General features: G+C 39.1%; 1 protein-coding gene across 1 annotated transcript in view; it reads right to left on the bottom strand.

Annotated features, from left to right (window-relative positions):
• The window catches only part of TET2 (tet methylcytosine dioxygenase 2), a 130124-nt gene that overhangs the window by 14537 nt on the left and 93703 nt on the right, over positions 1 to 21884 (bottom strand). The window contains exons 2-6 of the mRNA XM_073601827.1: positions 18909 to 21858; positions 13617 to 13707; positions 12440 to 12533; positions 1053 to 1261; positions 30 to 180 (exon numbers count right to left, since the gene is read on the bottom strand). Of these exons, the coding sequence (XP_073457928.1) occupies positions 30 to 180; positions 1053 to 1261; positions 12440 to 12533; positions 13617 to 13707; positions 18909 to 21813 (3450 nt within the window). The 5' untranslated portion in view covers positions 21814 to 21858. The remainder of the gene's footprint in view (positions 1 to 29; positions 181 to 1052; positions 1262 to 12439; positions 12534 to 13616; positions 13708 to 18908; positions 21859 to 21884) is intronic.

Here is a 21884-nt window from a genome sequence, read left to right as displayed (position 1 = left end):
AAACTTCCAAGAAATCAAGAGACATTCACCTCTCTTGGGTCATCACAAAGAAGTTTGAATTTTCTGGGGATTTTGCTTCTGGCAAACTTGCACCCGTTGTAGTACATGCTCCAAGAGCACCCAAAGGAAAACGAGGCACCACAGGTTTCGGGGTCCAGCCCCTGACATGCACAAGTACGCCTGAAAGATAACAAATATTTTAGATCTGACTTTATAACAATACAGAAAATATAGAAAGAAAATCTTCTGTTCTAAGCACGTTGGGTTTTGGGGGGAGATGGATTAGAACCCCGGTCAGGCTTTTATTGCTGTCTATGTCCCTGTTAGGGAGATTCACCCTCTCTATTTGTCCTATTTATCATTGAAAGTGAAAGTAAAAGAAAATCCTACATTTTGAGCTGTCCCCAGAAAAGTAATAGAGGGGGAATCTTCCAATGGGGACACTAGTTCTAGTGACCTGGCAGACCCCAATAGAGTCCCTCAATTTTCAGGGATTTCCTCTCACTTCCTGTTTGGCTATGGGATAAGAACGTCAAAAATAAACCTTACAGGGGTTAGTCTATCCAAAATAACAAAAAAAAAAGTTTTATCTATAGTTCCTCTTTAATGAAATTTTATTAGTACAAAAGAGACTTATAAAAATGCGTTACTAGACTATAACAAAGGGCTGCACACAGATAAAAATTTGGCCGGTCCCTGCTGATCTGGCCGAAATTTGGTCCTTGTGTATCCAGTTTTAGTTTGGGGAGCTCACGTCCTGTTGTTCCTTGTTGTTTGTGGGACACAAATTGGAGAAAAGACCAATGGGGCACAGACAGCAAATCAAAACTTGCCAGGGATTTTATTCATTCTCTGCTCTATTTAAAAAAATTACTTGAGATAAACGTTAATGTTGCCACTTTCCAAAATTGCTTCTAAGGAATTTTTTCACTTTATTGAATGTTCCATGTGAAATAAATAAAATATACATGCATTTGTGTTGCATGTATTTTAAGTTAACTGAGAAATAACAGAGTAAATAAAAATGTGAAACTGATCACAAAACAACTTACTCCTCATTGAGAGCACAGCGTCTGTTTGTTAAGGTTCCATATCTTCTTAGTGTTCCTGTTAGTTCGGAGTACAGCTTGTCAGCTAAAGTTAGAGATATGCCTTCCCATACCAGAATCAGAATCACAATAACCGCCGTTTCACAGGAGTGGCCTGCCCGTTCTCTCACCAAGCACAGCATCTTTTCCTCCACTCCACCCCGTCGAATGACCTGTTAACATATCAGTATATACATATGTGGTCTAGTGGAGTCCAGAATTCAAAATAAGCAATTCTATAAAAAGTATATATGCAAAAGCTACCAGTCACATTTTTAAATTTTGAACTATTGCTTTATAAATGTTGTACTTATTTGCCCACTGCACATCTGTGTTGTACTGCAGAGATATAGCACCCTGAAAAACCTTCAGAATCTGACACTTCCAGGAGTGTCAGATTTCTGGGCCCCTCTGCATTCTGTAGTTCTTTCCACTGGCCCCCATGTCATTACAAACACAGTAGTAACATTAATGGCTGGTGGATCAAACCACTGAGTGCAGCATGGAGACTAGGCCTTCAACGAAGAGATGTATGTATGAAATCTCTTGTTTGCAGGGAGCACTTTGTTTCCCCTTTTTTATTCTATTGACAAGGTTGCTTTAAAATATATAGTTCAATTTACATCTTTGGCAGATCTGTATCCACATTTATTATGAACAATGTTTAACCTCTTTCTAGACCCCACAGATGTATATGAGTCCCACAAAAATAGTATCGCAATAATGATATTTGCAAATTATTAGGTTAAATTCACAAAACCATCAGTCATGTGGAGTGTAAATTCACAATTAAGTATCACTCCATAAATGCCTTATTGAGTTGTGCCTTTTATTAGGAAAGAAGGAAGAGGAGGCATTTGAAATAGTGACAAAATATTTATTATTGGGATAAAACAATGATAATTATATTGAGATAATAATTGTCCAGTGTATGTAAAGAACAACAGTTTCACACCTAAGTCATATTTCTGCGTTTTTAAGTTTGTGAAAGTAACAATTTTAAGAGAAAAATAGATTGCATCAAACAGATTTAAAACATACTTCATAAAAAATATGTTTACATAATACTAGGGATACTAGTGATTTTTTTTTTCATGTACTGATAACCAGGGTGTACAAACAGACAAAATACTAAAGATGTAATCTTATTGAAAAAAAAACATGTACATCTCATGTCAGCCTACCTACATGTTTTTTGTATTAAAACTTTAATTTGGAAATTAATTCATTTAAAGGCATAACATAGCATTCTCTTGAAAAACACAATAATTTTAGGCAACAACAGAAAATAAATGTAAATGCCAATCATATTTACTTTAAAATGCAGGATTTTGAGAGATCAATAGGGAAGGAATTTACAGAAAACACACACTTGGAAGAAAAAAATCATGTGCAGATCCTCAAGCAAGAGTAATTAGGTTTTAGGACAATAAAGAATTAAAATAGTCAAAGCAATCACTGACTTGTATTCACTCCCATTGCTTATGTGCAACTAAGGCCAGCTGTACATGGATTTAAATTTGGCTGGTTGTACAGTTTTCCTGATCAATCAATACCACCGGTTATAGCTAGCAGCATTAATCATTGTATTCTGATGGCAGGGAAGACTACCCGCTTTTAGAATACAATACCACATTGGGAGGGATTCCCTCAACCACATCAATGATGGAGATGGGGAATCAGATCTTTTTTTTTCATTCAACCTGCTTACCTGTCCAGGGTTCCCGCGATGTCAGCACCCCAGTCAATTTTCGGATCGACTCTTTGGTGCTGCCGCCATTCATGGTAAGGAAAAGTGGCAGTGAAGATTTTCGGCTTCACAGCCAGTTCCCTACTGTGCATACGCGAAGTGCTCTGCTTTTTCTAACTGGCCTGGCAGCGGAGGAAGGAGGAGGGGGAGCTGAACTTCCGAGGGACAGCGCCGCGGTGAGGTCTCCCGGAAGTGAGGAGGAGTACCTGTCAAAAACAGGCACCAGTTCCCCCCTCCCCTCGAAAGGTGCCAAATCTGGCACCGGAGGGGGGGAGGAAGCAGATAAGCGGGGGACCTACTTTCTGGAACTCCGCTGTAAGTTTTTTTATACATTTTTAAATCCAGCAAGATCAAAGAGGCTGTCTCAAAATCTTTTTTCCTTTCAAAGTGACCCATCCAAACCTCCACTTGTACTTGAGATTTTGGCATTTAATTATTAAATAGAGACTGTTCACATACTAAAGTGAATGTTCACTTAGCTTTGTGAATAACATCTTTAGCTATATTTACAGTAAATAATCAGCTACATGTATATAATAAAATAAATGTTTTGCTTGTACATGATTGGATAATTGAAGTTAACACAGTTTTAACATAGCTAGGTAAACAGTAACTTTTTCTAAGTGAAATGCCTGTGCTCCATTAGTATACAATCTCTATGTAGTTCCACCAAGGAGATCAATTGATATCAGGCTGGGGGGAAGGTCGGTGTTAAGCTTAGTACACACACACTATAAGTTTTTTTCCATTTAACACAGCGGGCTGAATAAAAAAAAACCTGACAGATCTCTGTACTAACAAAAGGGATGTTAGTACAGCGATCTCCCCTGCTGTGCTATTGTGTTCTGATAGTGGGACTGTCCCCTTGCCAAGACACACTGATGAGCATTGCTAGCCATTGATTTTCCAGCATGCTTCTTCCACAGAAGCCGGTCGTGAGACCGGCTTCTGTTGGACAGGGAGCTGTACACGTGTACTACTTGACACCCAAATTATGCCAGATCACCACCAATATGTGAAATCACAACCTACTTTATTTGCACCAAACTTGGGTTAAAGGTGCCCACTCTCCTTATATTATTTTTGTATGACTGCTGCTGTTCACCAAGAAACCATATAATATTGTCAAATCAAATGTCACTCTGTGCAAATGTAAGTATCTCAATGCAAAAACCAAAAGCTGTTGCAATATAAAACAATTATCCCACAAGAAGTATATCGTTGAAACACGTTGGGATTTTTTTGCATCTGTATCATCTGTTCACATTATATGTTTTATACATTGTTTCTAAGCTGGCATTTTGTGGCACCTTGCATTGTTTTTAGCTTAAGCTTTTTGTGATAACAATCATGTTGCCCCCATTGAGGTTTTTTTTTTTAATTTCTAATCATGAATTCAATAAAACGTTGTAATTTTTTAGCTTGCATTATTATATGGTTATGGATACATCATCACATTTTTTCCTTTTTCTTTTGTTTCACTGTTTGTATCGCATAGTCCCAAAAAATGCCCCCAGCCTTTTCCCCTAGTGGGTTCATTCTATGTATTCCAGGGATAGATACTAATTCACGTTAAGGCTCAGAAACACAGCATTGTAAAAAATCTGTCCCACAATCCTCAACATGAGCTGTGATTATCTGTACACATGGGCCAAAAGTCGGCAGGTTCCTGTTGAACCGTCCATTTATGGTCGATTTTCGGACCATGTGTAGCTGGCATTAGTGAGTGGAAAACTGGATGATTGACCAGGGTTTCAGTTATCAGCATGCACAGAAGGGGTGGCAAATATTTTGCCTGGTCACAACAAATTGATTGTGGCTGTTTAGAACACAGGGTTTGTGGTGCTGCAGGGTGTACAGTACTGCAGCTCCTGCAGGGAGCTAAACACCGCTGTGTGGCTCCATTCAATCCAGCCTACAGTGACAGCTACAATTTACAAGGCATCCACAGTACACTCAGGGGTGGACAGTAAAAGAGGCATTTACTGTAGAAGAGCCAAATGTATCAACTAACAAGACATGTGAGTAATACACTGGTGTGTTATTGTGTTACTGTATTACTGTGTGTGTTTTTGTGCAAGTTACTGTGCATCTTAATTTGTGTGTGTGCGCAAGTTACTGTGTATCTTAATGTGTGTGTGTGAAAGTGTGTGTGTATCGACCGAGTACAAGCACTGATACTTTTTTCAAGTACTTGCCGATACCGATTACTGATACTTTTTTTAATGTCATGTGACAGTGGCACTAACATGCAGCACTGATGGGCACTGATAGATGGCACTGATGAGGCGTGGACTGTGTCAGTAGCTTTTAATTTTTATTTTTTTTTACAATTTTATTTTTTACAACCCCTGACATCTCCCCTTTGAGACAGGAAAAGGGACTGAGGACCCAGATTCTCCAGTCCCTTTCTCAACAGCTTCAGCTGCACTGGAGATGAATGGAGAGGAGACGGCGGTTCCTCTTCATTCATAAACTGAAGCATCGTAAACACAGTTTACGATGCTGTTATGAATGGACAGAGTCAGTGACTCTGTCCATTCAGAAAAGGAAGGAGCCGGTAAATTACATATTTATGGGCTCCTTCCTCCTCTCTCCATCCTGACAGATTTGGGACGGGGGGGTGCGGAGGAGCACAGAGGGGGACCAGAGGAGGACACGGGGGCACTGGAGGAGCAAAGGGAGGAGCGCACAGAGGAACCAGAGGAGGACATAGAGGGGGACCGGAGGAGGACATGGGGGACCGGACTGGAGCACACAGAGAACACAGAGGAGGACATGGAGGGGGACCATAGGAAGATACAGGGGACAGTCAGGGATGATCGGTGCGGCGACCATGGACTGAACCAGCACCTGATCATTACGGAGGATGTCATTATCACCTGGAGCGGTGTTATCTGTTTATTCATTACACAGCTTAAGAGAGAGACAGTAATTTGCACTAGGGTTGTACCGATACTTGTACCTGTGCAAATGCTCCAATGCTTGACCTGCTACCTGGACAGTCAGGGACAATTGCTGCAGGAGTTACAATCACTTTCAATAAAGTACAAGTACTCGTGCAAATGCTCGGTACTGATACGATACTAGTATCGGTATTGGTGCAACCCTAGTGCAAATTACTGTCTCTCTCTTAAGCTGTGCAATGAACAAATAAATAACACCGCTCCAGGTGATAATGATATCCTCCTTAATGAGCAGGTGTTGGTCCAGTCCTTGGTCTGGGCAAGTGATTCAAATGGCAAACGAATGACCGCACTCCAAAAATAAGGAAAAAATCTTTATTGTATAAAAAGCATCCAACATCAAAAATATTTACAGTAACAGCATGGTTGACGCATTTCATGAATTTCTTTGCTTAGTCATAACGCATAAGCACTAGCAACCACATACCTTCATGATATTAAAGTGCTTAATTGGCTCTGCTCCAGACAAACCAATAGTAAGAAAATATACATATATATAGCTATAAGGAGAAAAGAATAAATATATATAGATGACTCATATATTTGTCTTAAAAAGAAACACACACATATACTTATTCACAGTTCCATTTAGGGTATATATATATACGTATCTAATATAGATGTGCAAAAAATATAAACAACTGATCATCTAAATTATAAGAAGACACTTGCACAGCTAATAAAATTACCCCATGGAACTTATAGGGAATAGGTATAGCGGAAAGTTGCAAGAAAAGATGCATATTATAAAAATGCACAAGGAAAAACTGCATATGGAAAACAGAGAAAGATTATTCCATATTAATACATATACATACTATCCAATCACAGTTATATTCATAATTTTATCTTATCATTATCAACAAATAAAGCATATACACATGGTTTGTTGAGACCGCATATAGTACAATGATAATGTAAATATAGATATAAATACGGTGTATGTTTATATATGTAACAGTCAAAGAACTAGATTGCATTAATACGAATGGGATGTATCAAAATGATCATAATTATTCATAGTAGTGTGTCACATCTCATTCCAAATTCAATCCATCAGGTATTCTACTTTGTAATTTAAAAATCCAAAATACCTCTCTATTGCATAAGAGGTGGAAAATATCTCTCCCCCCAACTGGTGTTTTTATTTTTTTTATAATTTGGACTTTATCTAGGGACAGATCTCCATTATGCTTATAATTAAAATGACAAACAACATTTGTGGATTTATTACCCCTGATGTCACCCAAGTGTTCCCTAAATCTATCTATCTAAATCTATCTATCTAGTGTAGTCTTCGAATAGTCCTTCCCACATATTGCTTAGAGGAAGCACCACATGTTATAACATAAATTACATAGGAAGTGTTGCAATTGAAGAATTTATTGAATTTAAAAACTCTACCATTGCTCGAATGTACATCTTGACCCAGCAACATATGGGAACAAAAGATGCACTCAGAAGAACCACATTTAAAGTTCCCTTTAAAATGCAGCCAAGTGGATGATTGGGTATATGCACTGATTGAAATAAACTCGGGGCTAAATAATTACCCAAATATTTCGCTTTTTAGCCACAAATTCCATACCATGATCTAGAATTTGAGCACATATGGGTCATTGGACAATAACAGTGAATATGTTTGTATTATATGCTTAATCTGTTTAAACTCCAGACTGTATGAGAGCACTAGAGATGTTTTTTTATGGTCACTCTCTCTATTAACTTGTTTCTGTATACTCTTAATGTGTAATAACTCATGTTTGTTCTTATTGAGGGCAATAGAATAGGCCCTATCCAAGGACCACCTAGGATATCCCCTTAACAAAAATCTCTCATACATTAAAGTAGATTCTCTATCAAAATCCATTTGGGTACTACAAAGAAAAGAAACCTCTTTGGGTCACTCATACCTGTAAATTGCAAATTGCACTGATTGTCATTCAGATAAGATAAAAAGGCAGTAAGATCAACATCTCTTTTACAAACAAAAATAAGATGTTGAAAATACAAAACAATGAGACTCCTGAAGGGGATCCCATCTCCAAAGATTTGGGAATGCTCCCACCAACCCATGAAAAGGTTGGCAAGCAAAGGAGAAAATTTTGCTCCCATCGTTGCCCCACATTTCTGGAGATAGTGAATCCCATCAAAGGCAAAGTAATTATGAGTCAATAAAAAATCTAGAGTCTCTAAAATAAAGACACAAAGTTCTGATGACAAACCAGTGCAATGTTCAAGAAAAACCGAAGTAGCAGTATTTGCCAGCATGTGTGGTATAGCAGACTACAGACTGGATACGTCACACATAATCCAAATATAATCGTCACACCAAACAAATTTATCCATAATAGACAGTAAATGTTTAGTATCCCTCAAATAGCTAGGTAAACTGTGTACCAACGGCTAAAGTTGTCCATCCATCCATTGTCCTAAGTGCTCACTGAGGGATCCAATACCTAAAACTATGGGTCTGCCACATAATGGGTCAAGACCTTTATGATCTTTGGGCAGATCGTGAAAAATGGGTAAAATTAGGAATTCTGGAACTAATGCTTGTGTTTCTTTAGGAGTAAATGCCCCTAAGCTTGCCCATTTATTAATTAAACTTTTTAGAATTGTTTTATATTTATCTGTAGGGTTGCTTTTAAGTGGAACATAAATGTCAATATCACTTAACTGTCTAAGGGCCTCACCCCTATATGCAGCGGTGTCCAGAACAATCACCGATCCCCCTTTGTCCGCATTACAGATCATAATGGTTTTGTCCTCCATGAGATTATTCAAAGCAGATCTTTCTAAAATGGAGAGATTGTCTCTTTCAATTCGAGATTGGAATGACGTGTGTGTAACTAAGTCAAATAGATCTCTCTCTACCAATCTCCAGAATATATATCCATGTCCAAACTGCGGGACTGTATGGGATAAATGTCCAATGGCACACAGAAAGGAACTCTCTGGGTGTCACCATCATCAGTTTCGCATTCCAGACATGGGTAGTTGTTCAATTTTCAAATCCTCCAAATCAATAATTGCACAATTCTCTCTAAAAGACAAAACACTAGAATCAATAGAACATTCATTAGTGCTAATATCATTCCTTTGTATACTATCCTCTTCATTAAAATAATGTTGAGGAACAGTTACATTACAAATAAATTTATTAATATCCAAAAAAGTATTAAATGGATCAAAGTGTGCATGAGGACAAAAGTTCAGACCCTTAGATAGAAGGGAAGTTTCTTCATCTATTAAGGTTCTATGTGACACATTTATCATATTATTACATGTACTCACTTCTGAGCTCTGAGGGCATAGCGTGCCTAAGTGCAATCTCCTATGTTTTCTCCACCCCTTCTTGTTTTATTGTGGGTTTTTTGTGATGAGGCTTCTTGTTCTTGAATTTGTACTGTCCATTTTTTGAAGACATTAGTGTGCTTGCTTGATTGGCAAGACCGGAAGCTCCAGATAAATTGGAAGAACCATCAGGCACTGACACCGCCAGAGTGTTGGCCATGATTTCTGTGTCAGAAAAACAAACCTGTTTCTTGTGCGAATGGCCATAAGGACCCCATGGGTGTATTTTCTTCCAAACATAATCATTGTTAAGTTCATAATCCAATTTATCACGGAGAAGCTTCTCCTTCTTTCCAGCAATAGTATCAATCTCGATTTTATTAACTTTCTCATTAAGTTGTTGATCCAATGCAGCAAACTGGGTCAATTTCAGAGGTAATTTCTTCCCGTAATTTCTCCAGCTTGCTGGTCTTGTGTTTAACGATCAAGTTCATCAAATCAACAGAACAAGTTGAAAGAATGTTATCCTATTGTTTTTTAAATTCATCACTGAATAATTAAAACATGGGGAATTTCTTGATGCAAAGACCTCTTGGTATACCTTCCATAGATAAATATTCTTGCAAGGTGTTTTTTTCCCCAGTATGCTTTTACTTCCTTGACCATACATTTTTCCAATATTTGGAAAAGTACTTTAATGGATCCAGAATCTTCATTTACTTGTTTAAAAGCATTTTGTGCATCAATTCTAAAAGGATTATTATCCAAAGTTCTAAACGTGCGACTGTCCATACCTCCATCAGTGTCCTGAGCTGTATTCATAGTCATTGTTAATGGTTGGATGCCTTTAGAACAGCAATCAGCCCAATAAAAGATGATATAGGGAACAGAAATAAAAGTACACAGCTCACCGAGCAGGCATCTTGAACACGGAAGACAGCAATGCAATGAATAAACAGATAACACCGCTCCAGGTGATAATGATATCCTCCTTAATGATCAGGTGCTGGTCCAGTCCGTGGTCTGGGCAAGTGATTCCATGGGGTAATTTTATTAGCTGTGCACGTGTCTTCTTATAATTTAGATGATCGGTTGTTTATATTTCTTGCACATCTATATTAGATACATATATATATACCCTAAGTGGAACTGGGAATAAGTATATGTGTGTGTTTCTTTTTAAGACAAATATATGAGTCATCTATATCAATATTTATTCTTTTCTCCTTATAGCTATATATATGTATATTTTCTTACTATTGGTTTTAGTTGTGGCTCTTTTTATGATGTTTGTCTGGAGCAGAGCCAATTAAGCACTTTAATACCATTCAGCTGTGTTATGACTATTTAAGGTATGTGGTTGCTAGTGCTTATGAGTTATGACTAAGCAAAGAAATTCTTGAAACGCGTCAACCATGCTCCCCTCCGTGTGTGCCATGATGCTGTTGCTGTAAATATTTTTGATGTTGGGTGCTTTTTATACAATAAAGCTTTTTTCCTTATTTTTGGAGTGCGGTCATTTGCTTTGCCATTTGAATCTCTCTTAAGCTGGAAACAGACAGAAATTTGGCCAGTTCAGCAAGGATCAGCCAAAATTCAACCTGTGTGTGGCCCTCCCTGTTCGACAAAAGTCAATTGTTAGATCTGACTACCAATGCTTACAATATTTACTCTTAAGGATAAGTTCACTTTTAAAAAAAAAATAAAAAAATCACATCTTTTTTCAGGTAACAAAAATTAGCATTTATTATTTTTTTTGTTGGGAGCCTGGAAAGCATTGCACCCACAATCAGCAGATTATGGGTGCAATGCAGGGCTTTTGCACACTGTGTGTAAGCTGTTTGGGCATACATCATACGGCCAAACAGTTACACACTAACAGGAAGCATCAATGAACTACCACAGTGCTCAACAGTGCCGTGGTAGTTCATTGAGAACTACAAGCCAACAGCCACAAAGACTGCCAGACCTTATAGTTTTCAATTCACAGAACTCTGTGAATGAGTGACGTGGCAAGGCGGGGGCGGAGCCCCGCTCAGCCACGTTCTTTGCAGAGAATTACAGAGTGACGGGGAAGAAGATCGCCTTGTCACATCAGGGAGCCAGGGAGGTTTGGGGGCTGGTGGATTTGTAACATGTTACATGTTACACCCTGAATATGGGTGTAACATGTATCATGTTACAAAAAAATAACTTATCCTTTAATGAACCCTGATGCCATAGCATCATTTTCTATCATTGACCACCAATGCTGAAATTTTTTTCAACTGACCACTAACAATTTTCCCCTTTTTTTCCGTGTGCAGAAAAACTATTCAAAGGAAGAGATTATTTTTTAAAATTATCTTCTGTCTTTGAATTGATGTTTGTTTGTGAGGTCTCCGCCTGTGACAGTAATTATGGAGTAAGTTGTAGATGAAAGAACTGCAGTTTTTGTTAAAAGTGCATACAGCGAGTAGGCTCGGGCTCTATGTAATTATTTGCTATGAAGTTAGGCTCACCATTCCATGTAGTATGAGAAAAGCTATGAGTGCACCACACTTTACTCTTTACCCAAAGTCTATCTCTTTGTATGTTCTTCCATAGCTGGCCTTAAAGGGTAAAAAACCCAAGAACAAAAATCTATTATATTGCAGCTTAGTGGCCCTTAGATGTGGTGACTGCATTTGTTTTCTTTTTTGTACGCCACCCTTATTCCTTGTCATCCAATACATTACTGTCTATGGTCAATGTATCTATAATATAGTGTTGAGAACAGGAGGTGGTTTACTACTGTTTTCAGAGGTTTGTTATGTGCTTAGTCTGTAGAGGCTGAGAGATTTACCACTATCTGTTAAACCTAAACACACCCACAGTTACCATTATGTGTTTGCTCCTTGTTCTGTTAAGACACCTGTCACACAGTACAGAATTTCTGCATAAGGGCTTTCATTGTAATATTTGCCCAGGGCCCCATTTTGGACAAAATTGGCCCTGGATAGAGTGTTGATTTATTAAAAGAGCATATTCACTTTGCAAAATTAATTTTCACTTAGCTAAACAAATAAGGTGAAGCTAAGAGAAAATCTATATTGCAAAGAACTACCAAATCACGTGCAAAGAAAATTGAAAAAAAAATATATTATGACCACATATAATTGGATAACTGAAGTCAACACAATTCTTCCCAATCATTAGTGAGTAAAAAAAAATATGACTGTACTTTCTTGTGGTATAAAAAACTTTAGATTATACATACCGCTAGTGGTGAATCTATAAATGATGTACATAATTAAATTTGTGACCTAGGGGATGGTTTCTTATGGACTTATGGAAACATACAAATTATTATTACTTACCCATTTTGCTATTGGGCATCCCTGAGAGCTCTTCCCTTCTTTCCCTGTATAAAGTACTCGCTCAATCCTGATGGCCTTTCCCTTCTGGCCAAACCTAAAAACAGTTAATGTAAACATAATATTTTTTTTTTAAAAAAAGGTCAACAATGACCTCCATGAAAAATGGAAATGTTAAAGCCAAACTCGAATCAAACATCTAAATACACAAATTAAATACATAATAAGGAGCTGTCATCGTGCTAAAAGATTTCCATCCATTCAGTCCTAAAAACTGAACCCAAACTGAACCCAAACGGACCCTCTAGTCTTCTATGGATGGGGATCCGTTCCCCATTTGTCTAGCGGATCGAATGGCAGTCGGGTATATACGGACAGTCGGTCTGTTTACATCAGACCGCCCATAGAGGAGAGCGGGCTGTGCCTGCTCTGCATAACACGGACCACTTATCCGCTTGCTCAGCGGGGATCAGCGGACAGATTCTCCGCTGAGCCAGTGGACTCCAACGATGCCCGTCCCATGCATAAGGGGACTTAAGCCTGGTACACTCTAAGTTTCTTTTTTCGTTCAACCCAGTGGGCTGAACGAAAAAAAAAAACCTGACAGATCACTGTACTAACACAAGCAATGTTAGTACAGCAATCTCCCCTTCCTCTTAACAAGAAGGACTCCAATGGTGACACTTTCCTGCTCCCAGTCTGCTAACTGAACAGTAAAGGGGCGCACCAATAGACTGAAGAGGTAATTTCTTTGCTTACTCTGCTTTCTCCTCCCCCCATCTTGCTCTTTGTAAGCACATTTGTGTGCTGCACAGCTGATGGTCAGACCCATCCTGGTACTGACCCACCCGCTTAGTCATTTATTCATTTATACAGTGCGGTATGAATTTTGAATCTTACCTGCCTGGAATTCAGCCTTAATTCAACTTATTTTAAAGTATTCATTTATATGCCACAATAAAACAAAACAAAAATACAACAATGGTTTGACAATGAGGAAATTGATAGTGATGCCATATCATCATATAGTGCTGCTATAAATTCACACTTTTGACCTAATGTATTGACAGAGTTCTAAAAAATATATATTTTACTGTATTTCTTTCAGCATGAAATAGCTCTTGCTGATTCATCTCGACTTAGTGACTGGTAATTATGGCTGATATATTGTAATCATTACCTTTCTTCCAAAATTTCTCTAATGGCTGCCACATTCGGTCCAGCACCAAGATGAGTATAATATGGTCCTTCATCTTTCTCAATGATTTGATCTGTGTAAAGTTACAAAAAAATTTCCTTAGGTCTTCATAAAAGTTTTTACAAAATTCAGCATTGAAAGACATCTGGAAAATGCAGCAAGGAGCTGGGATGTCATGTTTATAAAATTTTATTGACACTAAAATTTACTTCTAGCAAAAATGAATTAGAACAGTAACAATTTACTAATGCAATGGAATTGTTGATACACATTGGTTAGGCAAGCGATACACGGTGCATTTTGCAAGTAATTTGCACGATACCCCATCAACATAAGCAGTGCTGATAGGAGAATCCGCAATTGTGTTCTTCCAGGGAAACGGGGAAGCAGGGGCGGGCGGGGGAAGCCATCCCTGCCGGGAGAAGACAGTGATTAATCACAAGATAATTGCAAGAGAATCGCACAGGCTGGTTGTACCCAAGTTGATCGATCGATCAATGTGGTCCATTCAGCCTGCCCATTACAAGTTTGAATTTCGGCCAGTTCTCGTTTAACCGGTCGAGATTCAAACTAGGTATGACCAGCCTTACCTTAATACCTGGACATTTTATACATGATTAATCCAGATTAGAAACCCAGATGATTAGCCTTTTTATGCCCAGGACTAGCATTGTGTTTGGATGAAAAAAAAAATCTAGAGTTCTGCATTCAAATGAACACTTCAATGCACCTTTTTGCATTCAATGTAAAGTAACAGGTTCACACCTCTTCCCAAATTGCCCTCCATAGCCTCAGGTAAAAAGCTCTGTGTAAGCTCTGTGTCAATAGGTGTGAGAACTGCCGCGCCAACTCCAAAGGAGAAAGCAGCCAACACCACAATCAGACTAACTGTAAATATAAGTAAAACAACTATGTGTGGCGCTCATAAAATGCGCTGGGAATCTACATTGATAAATGTAAGATCACAGTAAGTGATAATAACACATAAAGTGGCCAAAATGTGTAAATAAAAAATTATATATAATATGTGACTACAGAAATATTGTGGTTCATAGGTCTGAAAGTATAAAACTATGTTGGTGACCATAAAGGTGAATGAGTTACACTAAATGTGCTCCGAACTTTCGTGAATATTTCTACAGGAGTGTTAGAGACATATCAGCGTGCAGGATATTATCTTCTCCAAACATAACTTCATAACTTCAAGCAAATAGAAATATAATGCCCTTACCAGAGGTGATGGACTCACAGGCCGTCGGCGGTGAGTCAGAAAAGCTTGTACCGTCAAGCGGTGAAGTAAATCCGGTTCCAATCAGGCAGGTAGACTTGGTAGGGAGGAAAAGCCTAAAAGCTAATACGCCCCTGGCGGAGATTAATTAAGCCCGGACTTTCTGTTGACCCAGTTTCCTATCCAGGGCTTGACTTGGATCATCCACCAAGTTCCAATCAATCTGCCAAGATGTGATGCCAAGTTGCATTGGAAATGAAGAAGGTTTACAATACTAAGTATTGTTTTGTGGCCTGCTGTTGAGCTCACTTCGGTAGCTTGGCTGTCTGGATTTCCTTTTGTCTTCGATCCAGACAGCCTAGCTACCGAAGTGAGCTCAACAGCAGGCCACAAAACAATACTTAGTATTGTAAACCTTCATTTCCAATGCAACTTGGCATCACATCTTGGCAGATTGAGTGGAACTTGGTGGATGATCCAAGCCAAGACCTGGATAGGAAACTGGGTCAACAGGAAGTCCGGGCTTAATTCATCTCCGCCAGGGGCGTATTAGCTTTTAGGCTTTTCCTCCTTACCAAGTCTACCTGCCTGATTGGAACCGGATTTACTTCACCGCTTGACGGTACAAGCTTTTCAAAATTTTGGTTGATTCTATTCCTTGGTTTACTTATTTTTGCTTTTTAATTTTGATGTCACATTTAGTGTGACTCATTCACTTTTATGGTCACCAACATAGTTTTGTACTTTCAGACCTATGAACCACAATATTTCTGTAGTCACATATTATATATAATTTTTTATTTACACATTTTGGCCACTTTATGTGTTATTATCACTTACTGTGATCTTACATTTATCAATGTAGATTCCCAGCACATTTTATGAGCGCCACACATTGTTGTTTTACTTAAGCTCTGTGTCAGTCTGTGTCAAAGCTTATGCAGGACTGAGAACCCCCACCCCACCCGACAGTGCTTGGGCAGTTCCCCATATTGTAGGAGGAAGGGGAGAAGGTGTTCTCCCATTCCTGTAAGTACAGAGTGTCTCCAAGGACTCCAGCTGGAAAATGGGGGAATAAGAGAGCCTGGGGGTGGTAATAGTAACAGAGGAGGTGGACTATAAAGAGAATATGTTTTAATTACACCAAGTTGCAAGTTTGTTTTAAACTACAACAGATACAAAACTAGGGCCAATAATGTGGAAAATTACCTTGCTGGAAACATTTTTGTATGATTATTAAATCAAATATCCTAAATTGCCCTTTTGAAGACCTCCAGTGAGACCCAGTAAATTCTAGCCCATCCCTATAACTTCTTACTACATTTCTGAAAATTTCAGGGCCTTTATGCATATTTGAAGATATACATGAAATAGCCATAGAAAAAGGGCACTCACTGGCATCTAAAAGAGCATATAAAAAGCGTCATTCAAAATTGTTTTGGTGGGTCACATCATACCTTTATCTAGGCTGAGACCCACCAGAATGTTGGTAGAAAAAAAAGCCTTTAGGTCTGTGAATGTTCCTATGAAGTTGATATACTAAAGACAAATTAACTGTCCACTTTGTACGGGAAGTTGCATTATAATACATTTTATCAAGTGCTTAGTAAAGGAGTTGAAGCTCTGCTAACTTCCATTATCCAACCATGTACAAGCAAAAATGCTGTTATTTTTTATTTTCTTTGCATGTGACTGGGTTTTCTTTCCTAAGTGAAGTTTTACCACATTCACCTTGAAGAAACTCCCTTGCAAAGTGCAACTTCCCTTGCAAAGTGAACAATCTCTATCTTGCTAAAGCAACCTCTGTCTCCAAAACACACACACACATATAATATATAATATATAGTATATTAGTATATTATATTAGTTATATACTAATATATATAATATATTAGTATATAACAATTCAAACTTGTCTGCAGCTTCCCCTTCAGCTTCTCAACTGACTTAGGCCTCTTTCACACAGGACGGATCCATGATGATCCGCCCCGTGAACATCCGCTTGCTCAGCGGGGATCACTCCGCCGATCCCCACTGAGCAGGCAGATGACAGGTCCGTCGTTGCTCACTGTGCAGCGACGGACCTGTCAGAGCGCCGCTCTCCCCTATGGGCGATCGGATGACGACAAATTAACTGTCCACTTTGCACGGGAAGTTGCACTTTAATACATTTTCTCAAGTGCTTAGTAAAGGAGTTGAAGCTCTGCTAACTTCCATTATCCAATCATGTACAAGCAAAAATGCTGTTATTTTTATTTTCTTTGCATGTGACTGGGTTTTCTTTGCTAAGTGAAGTTTTACCACATTCACCCTGAAGAAACTCCCTTGCAAAGTGCAACTTCCCTTGCAAAGTGAACAATCTCTATCTTGCTAAAGCAACCTCTGTCTCCAAAACACACACACACATATAATATATAATATATAGTATATTAGTATATTATATTAGTTATATACTAATATATATAATATATTAGTATATAACAATTCAAACTTGTCTGCAGCTTCCCCTTCAGCTTCTTAACTGACTTAGGCCTCTTTCACACGGGACGGATCCATGATGATCCGCCCTGTGAACATTCGCTTGCTCAGCGGGGATCGCTCCGGCGATCCCCGCTGAGCAGGCAGATGAAAGGTCCGTCGTTGCTTACTGTGTAGCGACGGACCTGTCAGAGCGCCGCTCTCCCCTATGGGGGATCGGATGACGACGGACCGTAGAGTCCGTCGTCACCCGATCCAAAAACGGATGGAAAAGTAGGTTTTTCCTCTGTTACACTTTTTCGGATGGGAGCGGGTCGGATGTCAGTGGACATGTCACCGCTGACATCCGACGCTCCATAGAGGTCTATGGAGGGTCCGTTCAGGTCCGCCTAAAAAAGTGACAGGCGGACCTGAACGGATCGTTCGTGTGAAAGGGGCCTTAAGGATTCAGCCGCCAAGAAATCTTAGCAAGATAGAAGAATCATCTAATATCAATTGTTGTCACTGGCTATTTTAATTATTGCACATTATCCAGAAGGAGATAACAAGGGAATACAAAAACACAAGGTAACCTATGTATGTTATCAAATATGGCCATCAGCTGTTGCTAATTTCTTAGGCAGGCCATACATTATACATTTTTTTTTTCATTCAACCAGCATGTCCAATGAAAAAAAAAAGACCCCATTCCCCCATACACACATTTGAGGTGGATGGGGGAATCACTCCTGCTGTACTATTGTGTACTCATGGCGGGGAGACTTCTGCAGCCGTCAGAACACAATGAAGAGTGTTGCCTGCTACAGCTGGTGGCGTTGATCGTTCGGGAAAAAACCCTGACAAAGTGGTTGTACAGAAATGAATTGATAGACAACAGGGTGCCCATACACGGTTTGAAATTCGGCCAGTCCGTGACAAACCGGCTAAATTACGATCCATGTATTGCCGGCTTTACTTTACTGCTTCTTGAACTGATGTTTGATGATATGCAAAACACCATCTAGTGACAGTAGGTTTGATCACAAAGGAATAACAATGTAAATAATCACTTAGCTTAGTGAATGAGATGTCACTGAATCATGTGCAAGCAAAAATCCTTCTTTTGTATTCCCTTTGCACATGATTGGGTATTCAAAGTAAACACAGCTTCCTTTTATTTACCAAGCTAAGAGAACATTCACTTTGCCACATCATAATGCACTTTTCGAAATGAGAATTCACCTGGCTAAATGAACAGTCTGTATTTCTTTAGAAAATCAACCACAGTATGTATCATATAATATATATTGCTCCGTAAGCATACACATTTGGTAAGTGGGGGGATGATGTTTAATAAAACTGAATGCAACAGTTTCAAAATATCAAAAAGGAAGAAAGTAGATGAGGCTAGAAATACCCAAGCATGTGATCACAATGTATTGCCAGCCTGCAGACAAACGTGTATAATTGTAAGGCATGCAAATGTTTTTTGGTGTCTGGTTTGTTTACATAGAAAAAAAATCCAGCATGCAATCAGATTTATGATAATATAGTTAAACTAACAGTCTAAAGATATAAATTGTACTTACCAACACAGCTGCACGATGGAAAATCATACTGTGTTTTTACAGGAGTATCAAATAGGTTTTTGACAGGGGTGCTAAGAAGCTTTGAAGGAGACTCTAAAAAATTATTCAGAGCAGAGCCTGCTGCTCTCTTGGTTGGCGTTTTTTCATTTGGATGGACATGGTGGTCTCCTGTAGAAGAGTTTGTGTGTGTTGTTAAAATTGTCACTGGACCTGAAGACTCCACCTTTACATGCTTTGGTGATCTAATGGTAGACACATGTTGATGAAACATTGATTTGCCAGGATACTGTTTCATCTGCTGCTCCATTGTTTCAAGAATACTCTTTTGTTGTGCATTCTCTAGGCCGAAATGCTGATTCTCTTCTTTGATTGTTTTCCTTGATGTTTTTTCACTGGGTGTACGCGCACAGGCAGACTGTGAGCTGTTCTCCACTTTGGAAGCTCTATGTACAGAGGAACCATCATGTTTAGTTTGCTCCCGGCGCTGAAGCAAATGATGCCTCAAAGCGGCATGCTTTGGAATACAATTCATCTGATTTGCAAACTGAGAATGATATCCTGTTTGATCTTGTGGAAGTGGAGTAGAAGTATTGCTTTGTGGTAAATATCTATTTTGTTTGTCTGGGGTCTGAATATCCTCGCAATGTCTACCATAGTCCTGGGCTGGCTGTTGGCTGGGATTCATAATGGGGATATTGCTGTTGCCTTTTTGATCTTGGTAGCCATGTTGACCATGCTGAAGAGACCGTTCTGTTTGATAGTACTGTTGATATGTGTCCACTTTACCTTTACCAGGCTCTATATTTTCAGATATATACTGCCCTTTTCTATGCATATTTGCGTTGCTTGAATTTTGTTGCTTCTCTATATCCTGATGGTATTGATGGAAATTCTGGCACTGACTGGCTGCTTGACTGCTCTCCTCTAATTTTAAGTGATTTTGTGGGCTTGATCTACTTGGTGCATTACTGAACAGAGTTTGGCTACGACTGTGCGATGACTGCTCCATGCCCATTGTAAAATCTTGATTTGGCCTCTGATGATAAAGTTGGTCCTGGTGGTACTGGGGACTTGAAGGTTTCGAATGCAGAACCTGTTGGTGCAGTGTTTGTTGCGTCTTATGTGGAAATTGTTCATTTTTCACTTTCTGCGGGTTTAAGTGCTGTTTTAATGTTTGGTCAAACATATGCCCAGTTAGCCTGTCTGAAAATGACTGATAAAAAGGAATACCTTTGTTTTTAAGATCATAGCTTTGCTGTTGAGTATCTCTACCTGTTGCCTGGGATAAGTGCTTTTGGAAATTTAGATGTTGCCCTTGAGGCTGTGGTAGTGGCACAGTACTCTCTATATTTTGACTAGTACTACCCTGTTTTCTTGTATATTGTTTAAGCCTCTTTTGATTTTCTGACTGAGAGTCCATTAATAATTTTAGTAAGTCTTCCGATTTCGAGGCATCTTCCTTCAAAAAATGATTGGAACGAAAGTCTGTCCAGTTTGACTTCATGTATGGGTTTCTTTGCTCCTCCATACCCCTACTGCGTTCAGAAGTTCCATTACAATGATCCCTCCCTTTTTGTGACATGGTATGCTCATTTTGCTTTTCTGAATGATTCTCAAAGTTTATTTTTTTCTGCCCACTGTTTTCTGAAGGTGGTTCTCCTCCTGCTGAACAGTGAAGTGAAGGAAGTGCATTGGTAGACAATGTTCTACTATTATGAGCAAGCATAAAATCTGACTGAGAAGTCATTCTTGGGTCAATTGACTGACATGTTCCATTGGACTGAGAATTTAAAAAACTGCCATCACATATGCTTGGGTTGGAACGGTAACTGTCAGTTCCCTGGGCATATAATAATTTACTAATTTGCAATAAATCGTAACGCTCCTTACTGAAAGACTCAGGAAGCCTTTCATCAGGTTTGTTATTCTGGAGGTGGTAAGAACCACTTGTAGAGTAAATCTGATGGTCAGGCTCACCAGCGTCACAGTTTCTTCCAGGTATGTCCTGGGAGTTACATTTTGGCTTCTCCTGTGGAAGTTGTTGCTCTTCTTGCATGTGATGTGTGTAGCTTCCTGGTTTTACAGTTGGCTCACTGCAGTTGTCACTGTTAGGAGCCTCAGTAGCCAAGGCATCTGGCCCTTGAGGCAGCACCGAGTTCAAGGTTAGTTGGGAAGTGATCTGTCCTGAGGTATGTGAAGAATGACTTGTTTGAGGAGACAAGTCTTTACTAGCATCATTTAGAGTGTTAATGGCAACCGAGTGAGGTGTGGTATTTTGCAATGCAAGGGAAACATTTTCAGGATAATATTGCGATCCCGTTTTCTCTATTAGTTCAGCATGTGTAAGCTTCATGGAAGAGGCAAAAACAGTAGCACCATTTGGCATTGCATTATCTTTATTAGATAAGGCAATGTTGTCATTGTGGGAATTAAAATCTTTGTTCTGCTCACTGGGAACATGAACACTTGGATTTTCCTGTTTTCTTGTTCTCACAGCTTCGTCTTTGCTACAGAAGTCAGACACACTTTGTTGCATGTACTTGCCATTTAAGTCACCTTCATTTTCTCCATTCTCTTCCCCAACTGCTTTGATTTTTTTTGGTTGGAGGAAATCAGATAGCAAAGGCTCACTAAGTGTGCGCTTTATTGCACCATTATGTATATTTGGATACACGCTGTTTTCATGTGTGAGGTCAGAGCACTCTTGATTTCCCTTCATGTGGGTGACACTGTAGCTGTTTTTGGTTGGTAAACAGCTTTCTCCATTAACTTGGGGTGGTGCATTTTCCATTGGTAGCTCTCCATTTTGTAGCTTTGCTGGGTTGTTTTGGCAAGGAGGCAATGGTTGTATTAGGAATGGACTCAATCTACTGCCCTCATCATGGTGACTTCTTTCCTCTTCCATCGGGCCTGCTCCGGGGCCATCCACAAGGCTGCCCTAAAAACGTATCTGAGGAAAAAACAAAGAACACGTTT

Source organism: Aquarana catesbeiana, linkage group LG01, assembly GCF_042186555.1.
Source record: "Aquarana catesbeiana isolate 2022-GZ linkage group LG01, ASM4218655v1, whole genome shotgun sequence".
In the NCBI taxonomy this organism is placed as follows: Eukaryota; Metazoa; Chordata; class Amphibia; order Anura; family Ranidae; genus Aquarana; species Aquarana catesbeiana.
The sequence above is the reverse complement of the archived record's forward strand: the minus strand, read 5'-3'. Positions and strand labels throughout refer to the sequence as shown.